Source organism: Eumetopias jubatus, unplaced genomic scaffold, assembly GCF_037043125.1.
Source record: "Eumetopias jubatus isolate StellerSeaLion01/CBP00866 unplaced genomic scaffold, mEumJub1_p1.0 scaffold_1, whole genome shotgun sequence".
In the NCBI taxonomy this organism is placed as follows: Eukaryota; Metazoa; Chordata; class Mammalia; order Carnivora; family Otariidae; genus Eumetopias; species Eumetopias jubatus.
In genome coordinates this window covers 28,596,120-28,610,523 of record NW_028274807.1, presented here as the reverse complement: position 1 = coordinate 28,610,523, position 14,404 = coordinate 28,596,120, and the positions used below count along the sequence as shown (strand labels likewise).

General features: G+C 35.3%; 1 protein-coding gene across 1 annotated transcript in view; it reads right to left on the bottom strand.

Annotated features, from left to right (window-relative positions):
- NRIP1 (nuclear receptor interacting protein 1) overlaps nt 1–14,404 on the bottom strand; it is a 96,014-nt gene continuing 81,610 nt past the window's right edge. Inside the window, exon 4 of the mRNA XM_028113755.2 lies at nt 1–7,282. Coding sequence (XP_027969556.1) covers nt 3,457–6,930 — 3,474 coding nt within the window. The 5' untranslated portion in view covers nt 6,931–7,282 and the 3' untranslated portion in view covers nt 1–3,456. The remainder of the gene's footprint in view (nt 7,283–14,404) is intronic.

The window sequence follows — 14,404 nt, the reverse complement described above, 5'->3', positions numbered from 1 at the left end:
TCTCATTTATTCAAATTCACTGCAGGAAGTAAACACTAAAAGATTAAAAAACAAAACAAAAAAATTCACACTGCAGTATGTACAGTTTCATGACATCACATGAAGAAATGAAATCTCTAATAAAAATGACAAATTATATTACTAAGCAGATCGCATCAAAATTGGTTGTGTAAACCCCAGAATTCATGAGTGGTAATGTGCCTGTATTCCAATATACTGGGATACACCTGGTATAACAGTACATTTCCAATGGGATTAAAAAATTCATGAAAGTAGTTGTGTGAACTCGTTATGTTGAAAAGTGGTTGACTTGATTTTAAAAAGTTTTAAGACCCTTGGATTCAAAGCACATTCTTTCACAAAGTTTAAACCACAGAAGTCATATCCAGAAATGGAATACTGTCATGTTGGGATGAACATCTGATCTGACTTGTTAAGACATTTTGCCAAATGCACAGATGCACAGGGTCCCCCATGCACTTTTCATGCAGCAGGTAATCACAACTTAAATAAAAGGTTTATTCTATACATTTGTCCAGACTTGCAACTGTATACATACATGCACAATTTTTAAACCTGTCTGATTATATTTACACTTATACATGGAATATACAGAAACCAAAGAGATTAAAAGGCTTTTCTGTTGCATTAGAACAATACAAAATATGTATTTTTCATTAAGGAAATCACTATTTACATCACCTTTAAAAACTGATTTTAACATCTTCATGTAACAAGTCAATATATATATATACATATTATATATATATATATATATAAAATATATACTCTCACCAGTTTACTCTTCTGTAACATGTACCAGAGAATAAACAGGTAATGCTACCTTACTGATGTCAATGAGAGCTGCAGTACCCCTTTCACAAATGACTTCATTAGGAAGAAATTGTCTAGATATCTAAAATAGTCCTTGAAAATGTGTATATGTGCATCCTCATATCTACATATGCATAAACAAAGTGAATTTATGGATGTATGCCCTTTCTCACTGGTTCTTCTTTAAAATCACCCTAAACTCAAATTGGGGACATTCTCTAGTAAATCAGAACGTCATTCTTCTGGTCATGTTTATCTATGTATTATATATCCTCATTCCTTTAACTGTGAATGACGACAACAACAAAAACAACCAACCAACCGAAGAAACAAACAAAAATATAGCGATGCCGGTCCTTGATGTTCTTTTCCCTGACCTAAATTTCACTCCCTTGTGAAAGCCCATTTTCCCCTGACCAAAGGGGAATACCAACAATTTTTTTAGCATATCTCTAAGGCTCCAGACCTTTCATAATGGCAGGAAAAAAAATGACTTGCTTAAAAGCTATAGTGTAGACAAGATTGTCACAGAATCAATATGGGATGAAGTAGAATATATTCACTGGCCAGTGGGATTTTCACTTCAGAATAAGCGTATGCCTTCATCTCTCCATGATATAGCATAATATTCACTCCTGACTATTGTTTTATAATATATCCAGTAACTATTTACAAATCATTTCGAGAAAAAAATAATCATTTAGGGTTTTAGATCGTATTAGGAAATAACGCCCATTTTTAATATAAAAATCTTAGAAACGACTTCAAGTAGAACAACTTCAAATAGATTTCCTTCTAATTAATAGTTGATTATATAACAATTTTTTGATAGGTCAGTTGCAAACCTGGCTCACTTTTAAAAACAAAAATATTATCTGGTGAATGAACTGTGGACTGTGAAAGCTGAACTTAAACATATGGACTTGTTTCAAGATCAAAACCTCATGTGGCTCAATAATAAGTTCTTCCAAGATAACATCAATGTTTACTTCTAATTGCAATTTTAAAATAATAGGTCCAATGGAGTGACCATGTACAACTCTGTCATGTATATGTGCCCTTTGTATTTTTCTGTTTAGTCAATCTGAGTTTAGTGCCTTTCTTGGGTTTGAAATAAATGTTTTCATTTTGTCAACAATGTTCTTAGGACAATGATTTTAATGGAAACTAAGGATGTATTCAGGAGAAATTTCCAAACCATCCTGGAATCACCTGAGTTTGGTAAGTGGCCCTGTTATTCCATCCCTAAGGCTAATTAAGTAGATGTTACTCATTAGAACACATAAATAATCACAGATTTTCCTGAGATGTTGAGCCAGATATGAAAGTTGTCCCCTCCACCCAATTTTTTTTTTTTGTCATAAAAAGTATTCTGAACCCGATTTTCCAAAGACATAACGGCTATATATGAACTATAATATTGCAAATTTTGAGTTGATGTATAACTGTACTGGGGAAAATATAGGCATCAAATAGTTTTTTTTTTTACAATCCTGTGTTCTGAGAAAAGTCATAAGCAATGGTTCTCAAACTTCAGCATGCAGAAGAAACATCTAGGGAGTGTGTTTAGATGCAGATGGAAGATTCCCAGGTCCACTTAACAGAGATTCTTGATCTGTAGATCTGAGATGCTGCCTAGGAATCTGCATTCTAAAACAAGTGCTCCAGATGATTCTAATGCATGTGGTCTGAGTCCAGCTTTTAAGAAACCCTGGTCATAAGACTCACAGGTACCACAGAAATGGTGAGAAGTAACTTTTACAAGAGATGGTGAAAATTGTCCAAAGGAAAGCCATTTTGCTTCTGTTAAAAACAACTTCTTAAATATTCAACTGTTCAGGAAACCACCTGAAGGTAAATGGTTAACTTTCCTAATTCTGTAAAAGGAGGAATATTAATTTAGTAAAGTAGCTAAAATACAAAAATGGAAATCTGCCTTTTTTTAAGGATCTATCAAACTTCCATCGATTGTAATCAATTTTTACTAAGTAGTACAAGGTTTAAAGAAATATATATTGAAAAGGAGTGGGGTGGGGGAAACACGTTGGGAACCACAAAACCCCTTCCAAGAATTAAAAATAAATGTTTTTTTTAGCAAAAGTGAAAAATGTATGCATATTTTTTTTCTAATTTATTTTTGAATCAGATAATGAGAAGCGAATTAGGTTTTTTTTTAATCCTATAATTAACATTTAAAGAGTTATTTAACAATTTGGATTTAAAAACAAATGTGTTATGTAGGCTGACTTCTGAAAAGCAAAATAAAGTACCCTAATAAAGGCAGCAAAATGCATTAATCCACTGTGGATGGAGATTTACATTTTCATTTAAGCCTATTATCTGATTACAAAAGAATTTCATTCATAGGCTACTCACAGTTGTTGTCTGATGCCTACAGAGTGTTAAACAACCAATTGCTAGTTCGATAGTTTCCTCATGACCTCTAACGTAAAGCAAAAAGTAGTATGCATATTTAAACATCACCAGTAACCAAGACTTTTCAAAATGAAAAAAGTTTCAATTATATCATGCTTTGCTCAAATCATGCTCTTATTTATACAGATCTCAAGTTCCTACTAAGTATGTTTTAAAAAAGATCCAAAGCTGTATGGCAGGTACATTTTATTCTGATTCCTTTTTTATTGTTAGCACGTTTCCCAGAAGTCCATAAACTTCTCCATTTGCGCTGTGTGGGCGAGAGACGTTACTTCCCATATGGCTATTATAGGGGCTTCTTAGATTAAAGAAAGCGGCTTTCGTTTCTGCAGCAGGAAGTGACTCTTCCTTGATTGTGACCTGTGAGACACTTCCGGCAGAGGAGGGCTCCCTCCAAAGGTCCTTGTCCCGTGTTTCTCGACTGGTAACAGCATTGCCTCCTTTCTGAAGCATGTAATACAGTATTGGGTTAGTTTTGGTCAGCCTTGGACAGTCTTTTTCGTACTCATTCTTATCCGCATCTGTGATAACCCACTTAATGGGTCCTTTCTCACTGGTCACGGAACACCCATTCAAAAGCCCAGATTCTGGTCTAGACCCTGCACAGCCCAAGTGCTCAGAAAAAGGAGGACTCACGGGATCCTTTTCCACTCCTGGGTATGGAAATGTCCTGTTCTCCATGCAACCGCTGGGCTGAGTGGAACTGTACATCAGTCCATTTAAAGAAGAAATGTTGAATTCAGGTTTGCTACTGGTCACGTTATTTTTGTGTCCTTTCTTTTTACTCTCGACGACGGAGTTACTCCTGTGCTGGGACAAATCTCTTACACAGTTTTCTGAGAGAAGCAGCTGCTTCAGAACATTGAAGCTTTTGCTCTCTCTGGCCCAACTCCTATGTTCACTTTCGCTGGCTGAACCATGACTGGCAGGGTATTTAAATTCAAGATCATTTTTGCTAAATTTCAGCTCTTGCTGGTTAAGCAAGGACCCATACAGTCCTTCCGGAGCACTGTGACTGTTTGCAGCATCAACTATGTTATTTTTCATCTTTTTAAAAGGGCTTTCTAAAGGCTCAGTATAAAGCTTCCTTTTCTTAGGGACCATGCAAAGGTTCTTTGATTCTAGAACTGTCAGTTCACTGTTTCTGTGACTGTTGTCCAGATCATCCGCCAGGTAACTCTCTTGATTTTGTCTTAGCAGTCGACTCAACAGACCGTTCTTTGAGAAAGAAAAATCCTGAGGTGAAACGGGCTCCGATTTAAAGTCCTCGGACACTGGTAAGGCAGCTGTGCTTCTCGGCACGGGAGGTGCCATACCTAAGAATGGGGCACCCTTGGCATCATGGCTCAAGTGAACATTTGAATTGTGAATATGTAAGTCATCGCAAGGCTCAGATTTTATTTTTACCATCAGTATTTGTTCACTTAAAGCTCTATCTGTATGTTCCTGAGTACTTTCATCTCGTAAAGAAATCTTGTCTTTCTTTTCACTCTTCCCTTTGTTGGGGTTTCCCAGGAGCAGTTGGAGGACAGTGCGCCTTTCAAGCAGATTTTCTATTTCAGAACCAGAAAGTCCTGATTCAGGACCCGTTGCTTGACTGCTAAATGCCTTGTTTTCCTCCACTGCGTTTGCTTTATTTGTGAGCAGAGGACTATTTAATCTATCAACCATGCCTACAGGTCTATCTGTGTTGACACTTAGCAGCTGTTTGCTAGGTCTCTGCTCTTCTCCTGAGGGGGACGACTGCATTCCACACTGAGCTAAATTCTGTAACAGTTTACTGGCACTGAAAGTCGCAGAGTTTTGGGCGCCTTCGTTCTGGACTGGTTTCTCTCCTTGCGATTCTTTGCTCTTTGTAAGGTCCATCAAGTGGTTAGATGCAGTATTTGTGGGCTTTTCAGCCTGAGAGCCACAGGTATATGGTGGGGACTTCCATCTGATGACCACAGAGTGTTGGGAAAGATTGATGGGGGACTCTGCTTTTGTGGATCCAAGGAATGGAGGAGTGCTCACTGGGGTAGTCCTGTTTGTACTGGGGCTTTCTATTACAGAAGTCCTCGTGTAATTCTGGGTACTGAACTTGGTCACATCGCTGTGTACTTCCTGAGGACTATTGTTTCTTTCTACGTTTTCTTCATTCTTATGGCCAAGTAGCAATTGAAGAAGTGTTACTTTCTGGTGTGAATTTAGCTTAGAATTCCTTGAGGTATCTTGATCTTCTTTGATGTCTACAGTGGTGGGGACTTTGGGATCCCAGGTGTTTAGCAAGGACTGAGTTAAATTATCGAGAGAAACAGGCTGGTCAGGTTCTGGTTTCTCGATTCGATGTTTGCAAGACAAGTCTATGGGAACACAGTTGGAATAAGAACTTTCATCACCACTGCTATCATCTGTAAAACTAGGATTGTTATCTGAGTACTCATCGATAGTTGTGGGTGTACTACTATCCTCAAAAATGCTTCCTCTCTCACTATGATTATGTCCATTCATTGGCTTTGGTATGGTCTGGCTTTTAAGAAGATGTAAAAGCAAACTATTATTAGCAGCTTGTTTGATACTGTTTCTTTCCAGTGAGTTCTTACAGCTTGCATTTTTGGGGGAAGAAGGAACGACACCCATTGGATTCTGAAAGGTGGTATTTTTGCTTGCCATTAGTTTGCTTGACGGTGTTCTTGCCTGACCATTGAGATGGCTTGACATTCCTTTCGAGAGCTGGAAACTGCCAACATCCTTTTGGCCATTTTCTTGTAATCTGGCCATGGCAGCAAGTCTTTCGCTTGCCGCTTGATTTGCATTTTGTGTTTTTAAAGCATGTTCTCGAGAATACTGCTGCAAATGGGCTTCACTTGAAAGGAGTAATGCTAACTGGCTACAAGCGACACTAGGTTTGGGTGAAGTGGCCGGACTAGCCCTTTTTTCCACCATGCTTGCAACAGCCTGTAATCTGGCAGCGCACGACAAGGGTTCACTCATGACCTTTGTTCCACTTTGTCCAACATGATGTGGTGACTCTACGAACCTGTCTCTGATGAGGTTTTTAGTTATCTCAGGAAGATTGGTATCAGGCTTTTGATCTTTAGCTTTGCTTTTCTTCAACAGAGTTTTTAAGTGACTCGATGCAACGCCGTAGCACCTTAAATCTTTCTCCACTTTTAAGGAATCATGACTGAGTGCGTATCCTTGCTCCTTGAGGCTCTGCCTAATTTGTTGCGACAGAGCAACGGTCTGCAGCCTAGAGCTGAATGACTGAAGCAAAGAGGCCAGTAATGTGCTGTCTTGTTTGCCTTTAGGCACACTGTCAACCATGCCAGCTAGTAAAGCTTCCTTCTTCACGTTTAAATTTACGATGGAATCAGACAGCCTCTTCCGCTTCGCGGCATTCCAGTCCTCAGAAGACTGCAAGAGTCGGGCTTTTTTGAGATGCAGCATGCCAGATCCCTGATATGAATGTGTATTGAGAACTGGACCATTACTTTGACAGTTGGGAAATGCATTTCCAGAAATGTTAAAGTTCTGATCTTCTTCATTATGCCCAGCAGACTTTTTGTCAACGGCAGTACCTGATCCCTCTGCTGCCTGATGCATTAGTAATCCTTCTAGGTAAGTTAAAACAACAGAATCCTGGTGCACATCAGAGCCAAGCTCTTCTCCATGAGTCATGTTCAATAGAAGTGTTCACAAGGGCTTGGTTTCTATTCACGTTAAAGAATGGTTTTCTGTGGGTGAGTGAGATGTAACTTTAATAAGTAAGTGTCAGTTTATCACCTTCCATAGTAATCAGACGGAGATGTCCTGTTACATTCCAACCAGGATTTCCTCTGGCAACAACAAGATGAAAGACAGGCAAATTCCAAAGTAGTCTGACCACAGAGCTGATCAACTCCTATGCAAGATGAAGCAAAAGAATTCCTTAATACATAGGTCTGCAGCAGCAAGCAGATAGACTCCTTAGCGAATATACTGCTTCTCCTTCTTCATCTTTTGTTTCCAATTAAATGCAAATAGCAGTGTTCTAAAAAAAATAAATAAATAAAAAAGTTAAGAAGGGACAGAACTAGTATTATGCTATGATACCGACAAGCAAAAGAATCTAGTATTTCTAAGTTTCTGAATTTTCATGAGCACTTTACGCAGAGTAATATAAATGCTAAGTCTCTTTTATAGTGATGTAGCTCTATAAGGGAGCTAGAATTAGCTTTCTTATATTACTGGAAGCTTACGAAGGAACAAAAACAGATGTGCAGGAAAAAAAGAAAAGAGATGCATATGACATGGACTCATCTGATGAGCTGTGTGTAGGGTTGAGTACTACAGAGCAGATTCACTTCTGATAGCATCCTTGAAACATCACACATTCCATAAGTAATTTGTAGGATTTCTGTTTTCAAAGAAATGGAAGACTGACAAATATCTTGTAGGCCGATGCAAAGTGTGACAGTCTTAGTCATATTCATAAACAATGAAGTATAATCACAAACTTCATTTCTACCATGACCTATTAAAAACAGAAGAGAGTGATTCTCTAGATGCTGATCAAGTCTATCAGAGGTTTAATGTATCCATTTTTAAACCTTCACTCATTTGCTCTATGTAGAAATTTTAATGTGAGGTCCATTCCTAACAGATGAAGAAGACAGACAGGTTATGGGCGAACCTGTAACTCTAAGTTTCTAAGATGTTCCTCATAGAGAATACTCTTTTCCCCACCCATGCTATTTCTTTTTGTGTGACTTCGCTATCAGTATAAAGTATAAATAAATTAAACTATTATATGTGACTTGAAAAAATTTTATGATCCTAAAATAAAAATCATTAATTTAGAAAAATGTGTTAAGGTACTTATACCAATTTTTAGTTTAGAAAATGTGGTTACCATAATATGTATAAATATAACTATGTGTATACATAGGCAATCACATCACCCTCTAGAAAAATGGGCAGGAAACAAATTTAGAATTGACCTGATGGGAAGATGAATAATTGCTTCCAGAAAATTCTAAGTCCATGTGGTTATTTTTCATTAATTTTTTTGAAAAAAATTGTATAAACAGCACCATTATGAATCAGGGAGGAAAGACCTTCTTTTAACAGGAAACCTGTTTTTTTTTAAATAAGATGAATCTGTAAATCAAAGGCTGTATTTCCCGAGGTGCTGCTTCAGGAGGCACTCAGTGGCAATACCTACCAACGTGCTAGCAAAAAATGAAATGCTGAAAAAAGTAGGAATTCTGAGACTACTTAAGGCTTGAAGTCACTCAGATCCTACAAGTAAAAGCTCTTCAGGGAACTGAGTGAGCCAAATTTCTTCAGATAACTTCCCTCTCTTTCCTTTAAATAACTGAAGCAGGAGAAATCATTAACAATCCCCTCCTACCTTTCCCAAATCTTGCCTTTTCACATTTCTAGAATAAAGAATAGAACTTAATTGAGAAATTGAGGAAAAAAACTAAAGGAGACAAGGTGATTGGATACAGTACAGCTCCCTGAGACTACAGATATTAGGGTATAATGTAAAATATTACCATCACCTAATAAAAAGACTTCTTAAAGTTAAAATTTAGAGTCAGTATTAGCCTGACTCATTTTCTTTTAGCAAAAAGACAACCACATTTTTTTTTGAATCACCGACATACACAGTTGGCTTCCTTTTTAATTTTATATACATATTACTTAAGAATGTTGCCAGATGCTTAACACTACTTGAGTATATTTGGTTAAAAATATCTAAATGTCAACATACTATTAGGAATTAGGCTTCCTGAGAGATTGGCAAGCAGTATATTTTAAAACTGGAATATTTTACAAAATACTGTGATTTAATGCCTTATCAGTGGATCTACTTGCACGTTCAAAACTTACGACAATGATTTTATTAGAGCCTGTGTCTATTTAAAGATACTCAACGGGGCGCCTGGGTGGCTCAGTTGGTTAAGCGACTGCCTTCGGCTCAGGTCATGATCCTGGAGTCCCAGGATCGAGTCCCACATCCGCTTCTCCCTCTGACCCTCTTCCCTCTCATGCTCTCTATCTCTCATTCTCTCCCTCTCAAATAAATAAATAAAAAAAAAAAATCTTTAAAAAAAAAAATAAAGATACTCAACGGTCTCCTCATAAACACAATAAGGAAGAGACTTCACTTATATGGCATACACTTGCTAAGTGATTTTGCAAAGGGAACAGAATCATCCACAACATTTGGTTTATGGGGGGTAAAAGAAAACAGAGAATAAAAGTAAGGAGGGGGCAGGGAAAAAAAAGGTAGAAAGAATTACAAATGAACAAATGAAGTAAGTTTTGTAACTCTCATGAGATTTTTTCTTTTTTAAAGATTTATTTATTTATTTGACAGAGAGAGACACAGTAAGAGAGGGAACACAAGCAGGGGCATGGGAGAGGGAGAAGCAGGCTTCCCGCTGAGCAGGGAGCCCGATGTGGGGCTCGATCCCAGGACCCTGGGACCATGACCTGAGTCGAAGGCAGACGCTTAACGACTGAGCAACCCAGGTGACCCACTCTCATCAGATTTTATAAGAAAAATTTTAGTTTAGAAACTAAAATAGGTTATATTAATATCCTATCTTTAAACATTAGGTTGGTAGGTATGGCAGGCAAAGCGGAGAAAGATTTAACGAACCCTAAAAATACATATATATGAAGGAGAAAAAAATAAAACCTGATTGAACAATATTTGTTCCCACTCAGTTGTCATTTTTATAAGGTGGTTCCATAAAATTTTTAGAAAAACTGATTTTAACAAAAAGTTTAGTGTAACCTTTAATAATATATTAAGAGGTGACTTAATCTTGATTTTAGATTTATCATTGTAAATCAAAATCAGCTCTGTAATTTTAATGGGTTTGTTTAACCCTCAGTATACCAAGAAAAACAGGCATCACCATTACCATCTGGGTCCAACAAACATTTTAATATTTAAGTCAATTTATGAATAATTAACAAAGAAAGAATGAAGGGATAAAATAAAACATCAGAATTTTAAGAATTTACACAATTTACACCAAGCCCATTCTTAATTCCTTATCTTCCTAGTTTTGAAAGATAATGGGCAACTGACAGCTCATCAACTGTCATGCAAGAACCTGGAAACATCCTTTAAGTACCAATTCCAGACTGGTACATGTCTAAGAGGTAAGCATTATCATCACCTCTGGGTCTTCTTTTTGTACTTGTATAATTCAAAATGTGTTACTTTGGAAAACTCTGACAGCTCATAATTATGCTGAAGAGAGGAAAGAAATCTTCCTTGTTCCATAATTGCAAAATATATATTTTTTATTTTTAGATTTACTAACACCAATTATAAAGATCAACCCAATGGATTATTTCATATCCGTGTCTCTGTTTTCCTCCAATCTCTTTTATTACACACCAGCCTTCAAAATTTGCCCTTATGAACCATTTCAAATAAATTTGGATGTGCCAACATCATAAAAGAAAGGATACTGTCCTATTTCCTTTGAGCAAAACAGGACAGCTGAGGTTCTTGTCACAAAATAGTGAGTGATGCAGCCCTTCTTATTGAGCAACTGACTAGATGAAAGAAATACTGTATTTCCTTTTTGTCTTTAGAACTATATTGTTATGGGAACAATGTGAGTTGAGGGGTGTATTAACTAACTTTATTATAGTAATCATTTTGTTATATATGTGCATATCAAATCATCACACTGTAGACCTTAAACTCTCACAATGTTACTTGTCATTTATACCTCAATAAACCTGGAAAAAATAAAAGAACTATAATGTTGAACTATATTGTTCACTCATTGATTCCTGAGTTTGAAAAAATTCGTTTACGATGTTATCATCTGAAGACAACAGTCAGAGATGTTGCTTATAAGGTCAATGTCACCATCATCATGTCTAGAGTGCTACTATCATTCTCTTGCAGTCATCCTCTGATTCATCTAATTGAAGCATCTTCCTATGCCAGCTTTCTTTTCTTTGATGTTACAGATGGAAAATGAAAAATACTGAATTCTCTACTGTGTTTACTAAAAACTTAAAACAGACTAGGAAGACTACAAAGACAGTGTCTCCAGACTTTTTAAAAATTCATGAAAAATGATATAGAATTAATGGGCTATGCAATAAGGAAATTGAAGATTATATAATGATGACTTATTTCACTACTGCATCACCCTTCTAGGCACTTCCATTATTTTCTCTTTGCTTATTCTTTTTAGTATTTGGCACAGTTGGAAATAAATAATGAATTAATTATCAAGATCAGAAAATGGCAAAATACTTAATGATATAGGAAAATTAAGATCACTAAGGTTCCATAATGTATTTTTGATTTACAAAAGGTTCCCTGGGCACATATAGTAATAGCAAGATAACTGTTCTTTTCCTATTAAAAACACATTGATTAAAACTTTTAAAACGAATAAAAGTCATGTAGTATAATCCTTCCTACTAGTTAGAAATATTTAAAAAAAAAAAAAAAAAGGTTTCAAAAACTAACACCAGGTCCAAAGAACCCTGCTTCAGAGTATATCAAGGGTTAATGCATTTCATGACAATTTAATAAAGTTCGTGTACAACTGTTATAATGTTAAAATTATAAACTGAATCTTCTTTTTATTGATTTAAAATTGTTTATAAGCATGAAAATCTTTTAAATGTTATAAAATTGACATTTTACTGCTCTAGCTAGCATACAGTAAAAAAATTGTTAGATTTAAAAAAACAATAAAATCAAACTAAACCATTAAAGGATTCCATGGAATCTTGACCATATACATAGATTTGGGGAACGATCCAAGTTTCAACACAAAGGCTAGTTTAGTTAAATATTTAGTAAAATGTGTGAATTCAGAGTATATTTTTTTTAAAGGTACATTTTCTTTTAAGCACCTGAAAAATATGAAATTATGTTGAAGTCTAAGTTTTTTTTTTTTAGAACTTTAGTCAATAAGATAGTTGTAAATAATTTGCATGTTAACAGTTCCCAAATGGGTGTTATATTGATTCTTTGAGTAGTTAAAACTATTTTCATTGCAATGCGTTTTGCACTTTCTATTTGGAAATGGCTTATTAAGCAAAGGGAACATCTACTGAATTTTTAAACAATTTTTGAAATGGCAAAATAAAATTCTACTTGGATAAATGAAGGATGAATCTTTTTTTGTTTTTGTTTTTTTTATGAAGGATGAATCTAATAGAATTCTTGTACGTGGGACTACTTTTGGTTGACAATAAATAAACAATGAGAAAGGTCTTCCTCCAGCTGTTTTTAAGGAAAGGACTCAGTATCTTACTTAAGATCAAATTCTCCATTAGAAACACATTTCAGAGATTAAACATCTATGAAGCCACTTTGTATGGTATTTAAATTATGTCTAGTAAATACCTCATAACTTCCAACTGTTTCCATGAAATCTCTTCTACTTTCTTCTCCATTATCAAGTATACCTGTTTGAGTATTGAATTTAAAGGTATTTCTCCGATACCACTCTAATGAGCATTTTAATTTTTGGCTCTGCTTCCTCAAAATGCAAAAATACCTGAAAGTCTACTTAATTGTGACATTCAAGAATAACTCCTATTGTACAATATTACCTAATTTTCACTGTAGATTATTTTAGGGATTTTTTTACACAAAAGGCTAAGAAAAATATTAAGATGTTTCATTAAGGATTAAAAGAAAAATATCTAAGTACTAGGAAGATTCTGAAGTCCTAATTATTGAAACTTTTATTAAAGCAATACAAATTGAGGTAAATAATTTAGAAAACTCTTGGTGTTCTCTAAGGTGAAACTTTGAACGAAAGTTTTAAAAAAGTTGAAAAGGAAACAAAAATCCAAGAAAAATTTATCAAGAGGACATAACACCAAACATTTTATCCAAATGTATGAGATTAAGCTTTCCAAACAAGGGCCAATGAAAAGTTACAATACATGAAACTCAACACTAAATTTCACAGAACAGGAAAGAAAAAGTAACATTTCAGATTAAGGGTCCTGGGGGCTTCCTTAAGAAATGAAGACTATAGTGAACCCCCTATTATAAATTAAAAATTATTTTTTACCCAAGTCAACAAAAATTATAAATAAAAAAGGAGACATTACCATTACTAATACCACATATATGAAAAGGATCATAATAGGTTATTATGAACAACTATACTCCAACAAACTAGACAATCTGTAAGAAATGGGAAATTTTCTAGAAACATACAACTTACAAAGACTGAATCCAGAAAAAAAACAGAAAATCTAAATAGACAATAATTAGTAAGGAGTTTGAATTAGTACTCAAAAATCTCTCAATGAAGAAAACCCCAGGGCCTGATGGCTTCACTGGTGAATTTCACTGAACTTTGAAGAAGAATTAACACCAATCCTTTTCAAACCCTTCCAAAAAAATCAGAGGAGGGAACACTCCCAAACTCATTTTATGAGGCCAGCATTATCTGGATACCAAAACGAGAAAAAGGACACTACTACAAAACAAAACAAAACCCAAAAAACTACCAGTCAATACCCTTGATGAACACAGAGACAAAAATTCTCAATAAAATACTAGTAAACCAAATTTAGCAGCATATTAAAAGAAACATTTACCATGATCAAATGGGACTAATCCCTGAGATGCACAGATATAATTCAACACCAGCAAATCAATCAATGTGATCCATCACATTAAGGGAATGAAAGAATGATGATCATATCTCACTAGATACAGAAAAGCATTTGACAAAATTCACAATTTATTTGTGACAAAAACTCTTTAACAAATTTGGCATAGAGGAAACATCTCAACATAATAAAGGCCATATATGACAAGCCCACAGCTAACATTACATTCAATGGTGAAAAGTTGAAAGTTTTTGCTCTTAGATCAGGAATAAGACAATGGTGTCCCATCTTGCCACTTCTATTAAACATGGTACTAGAAGTCATAACTAGAGCAATCAGGCAAGAAAAAGAAATAAAAGGTATCAGAATTAGAAAGGAAGAAGCAAAAATTGTCCCTATTTGCAGATGAAATGATTTTATATATAGAAAATCCTAAAGACTCAACCAACCAAAAAACCATTAGATGTAATCAATAAATTCAGTAAGGCTGCAAGATACAAAATTAACATACAAAAATCAGTAGCATTTCTAT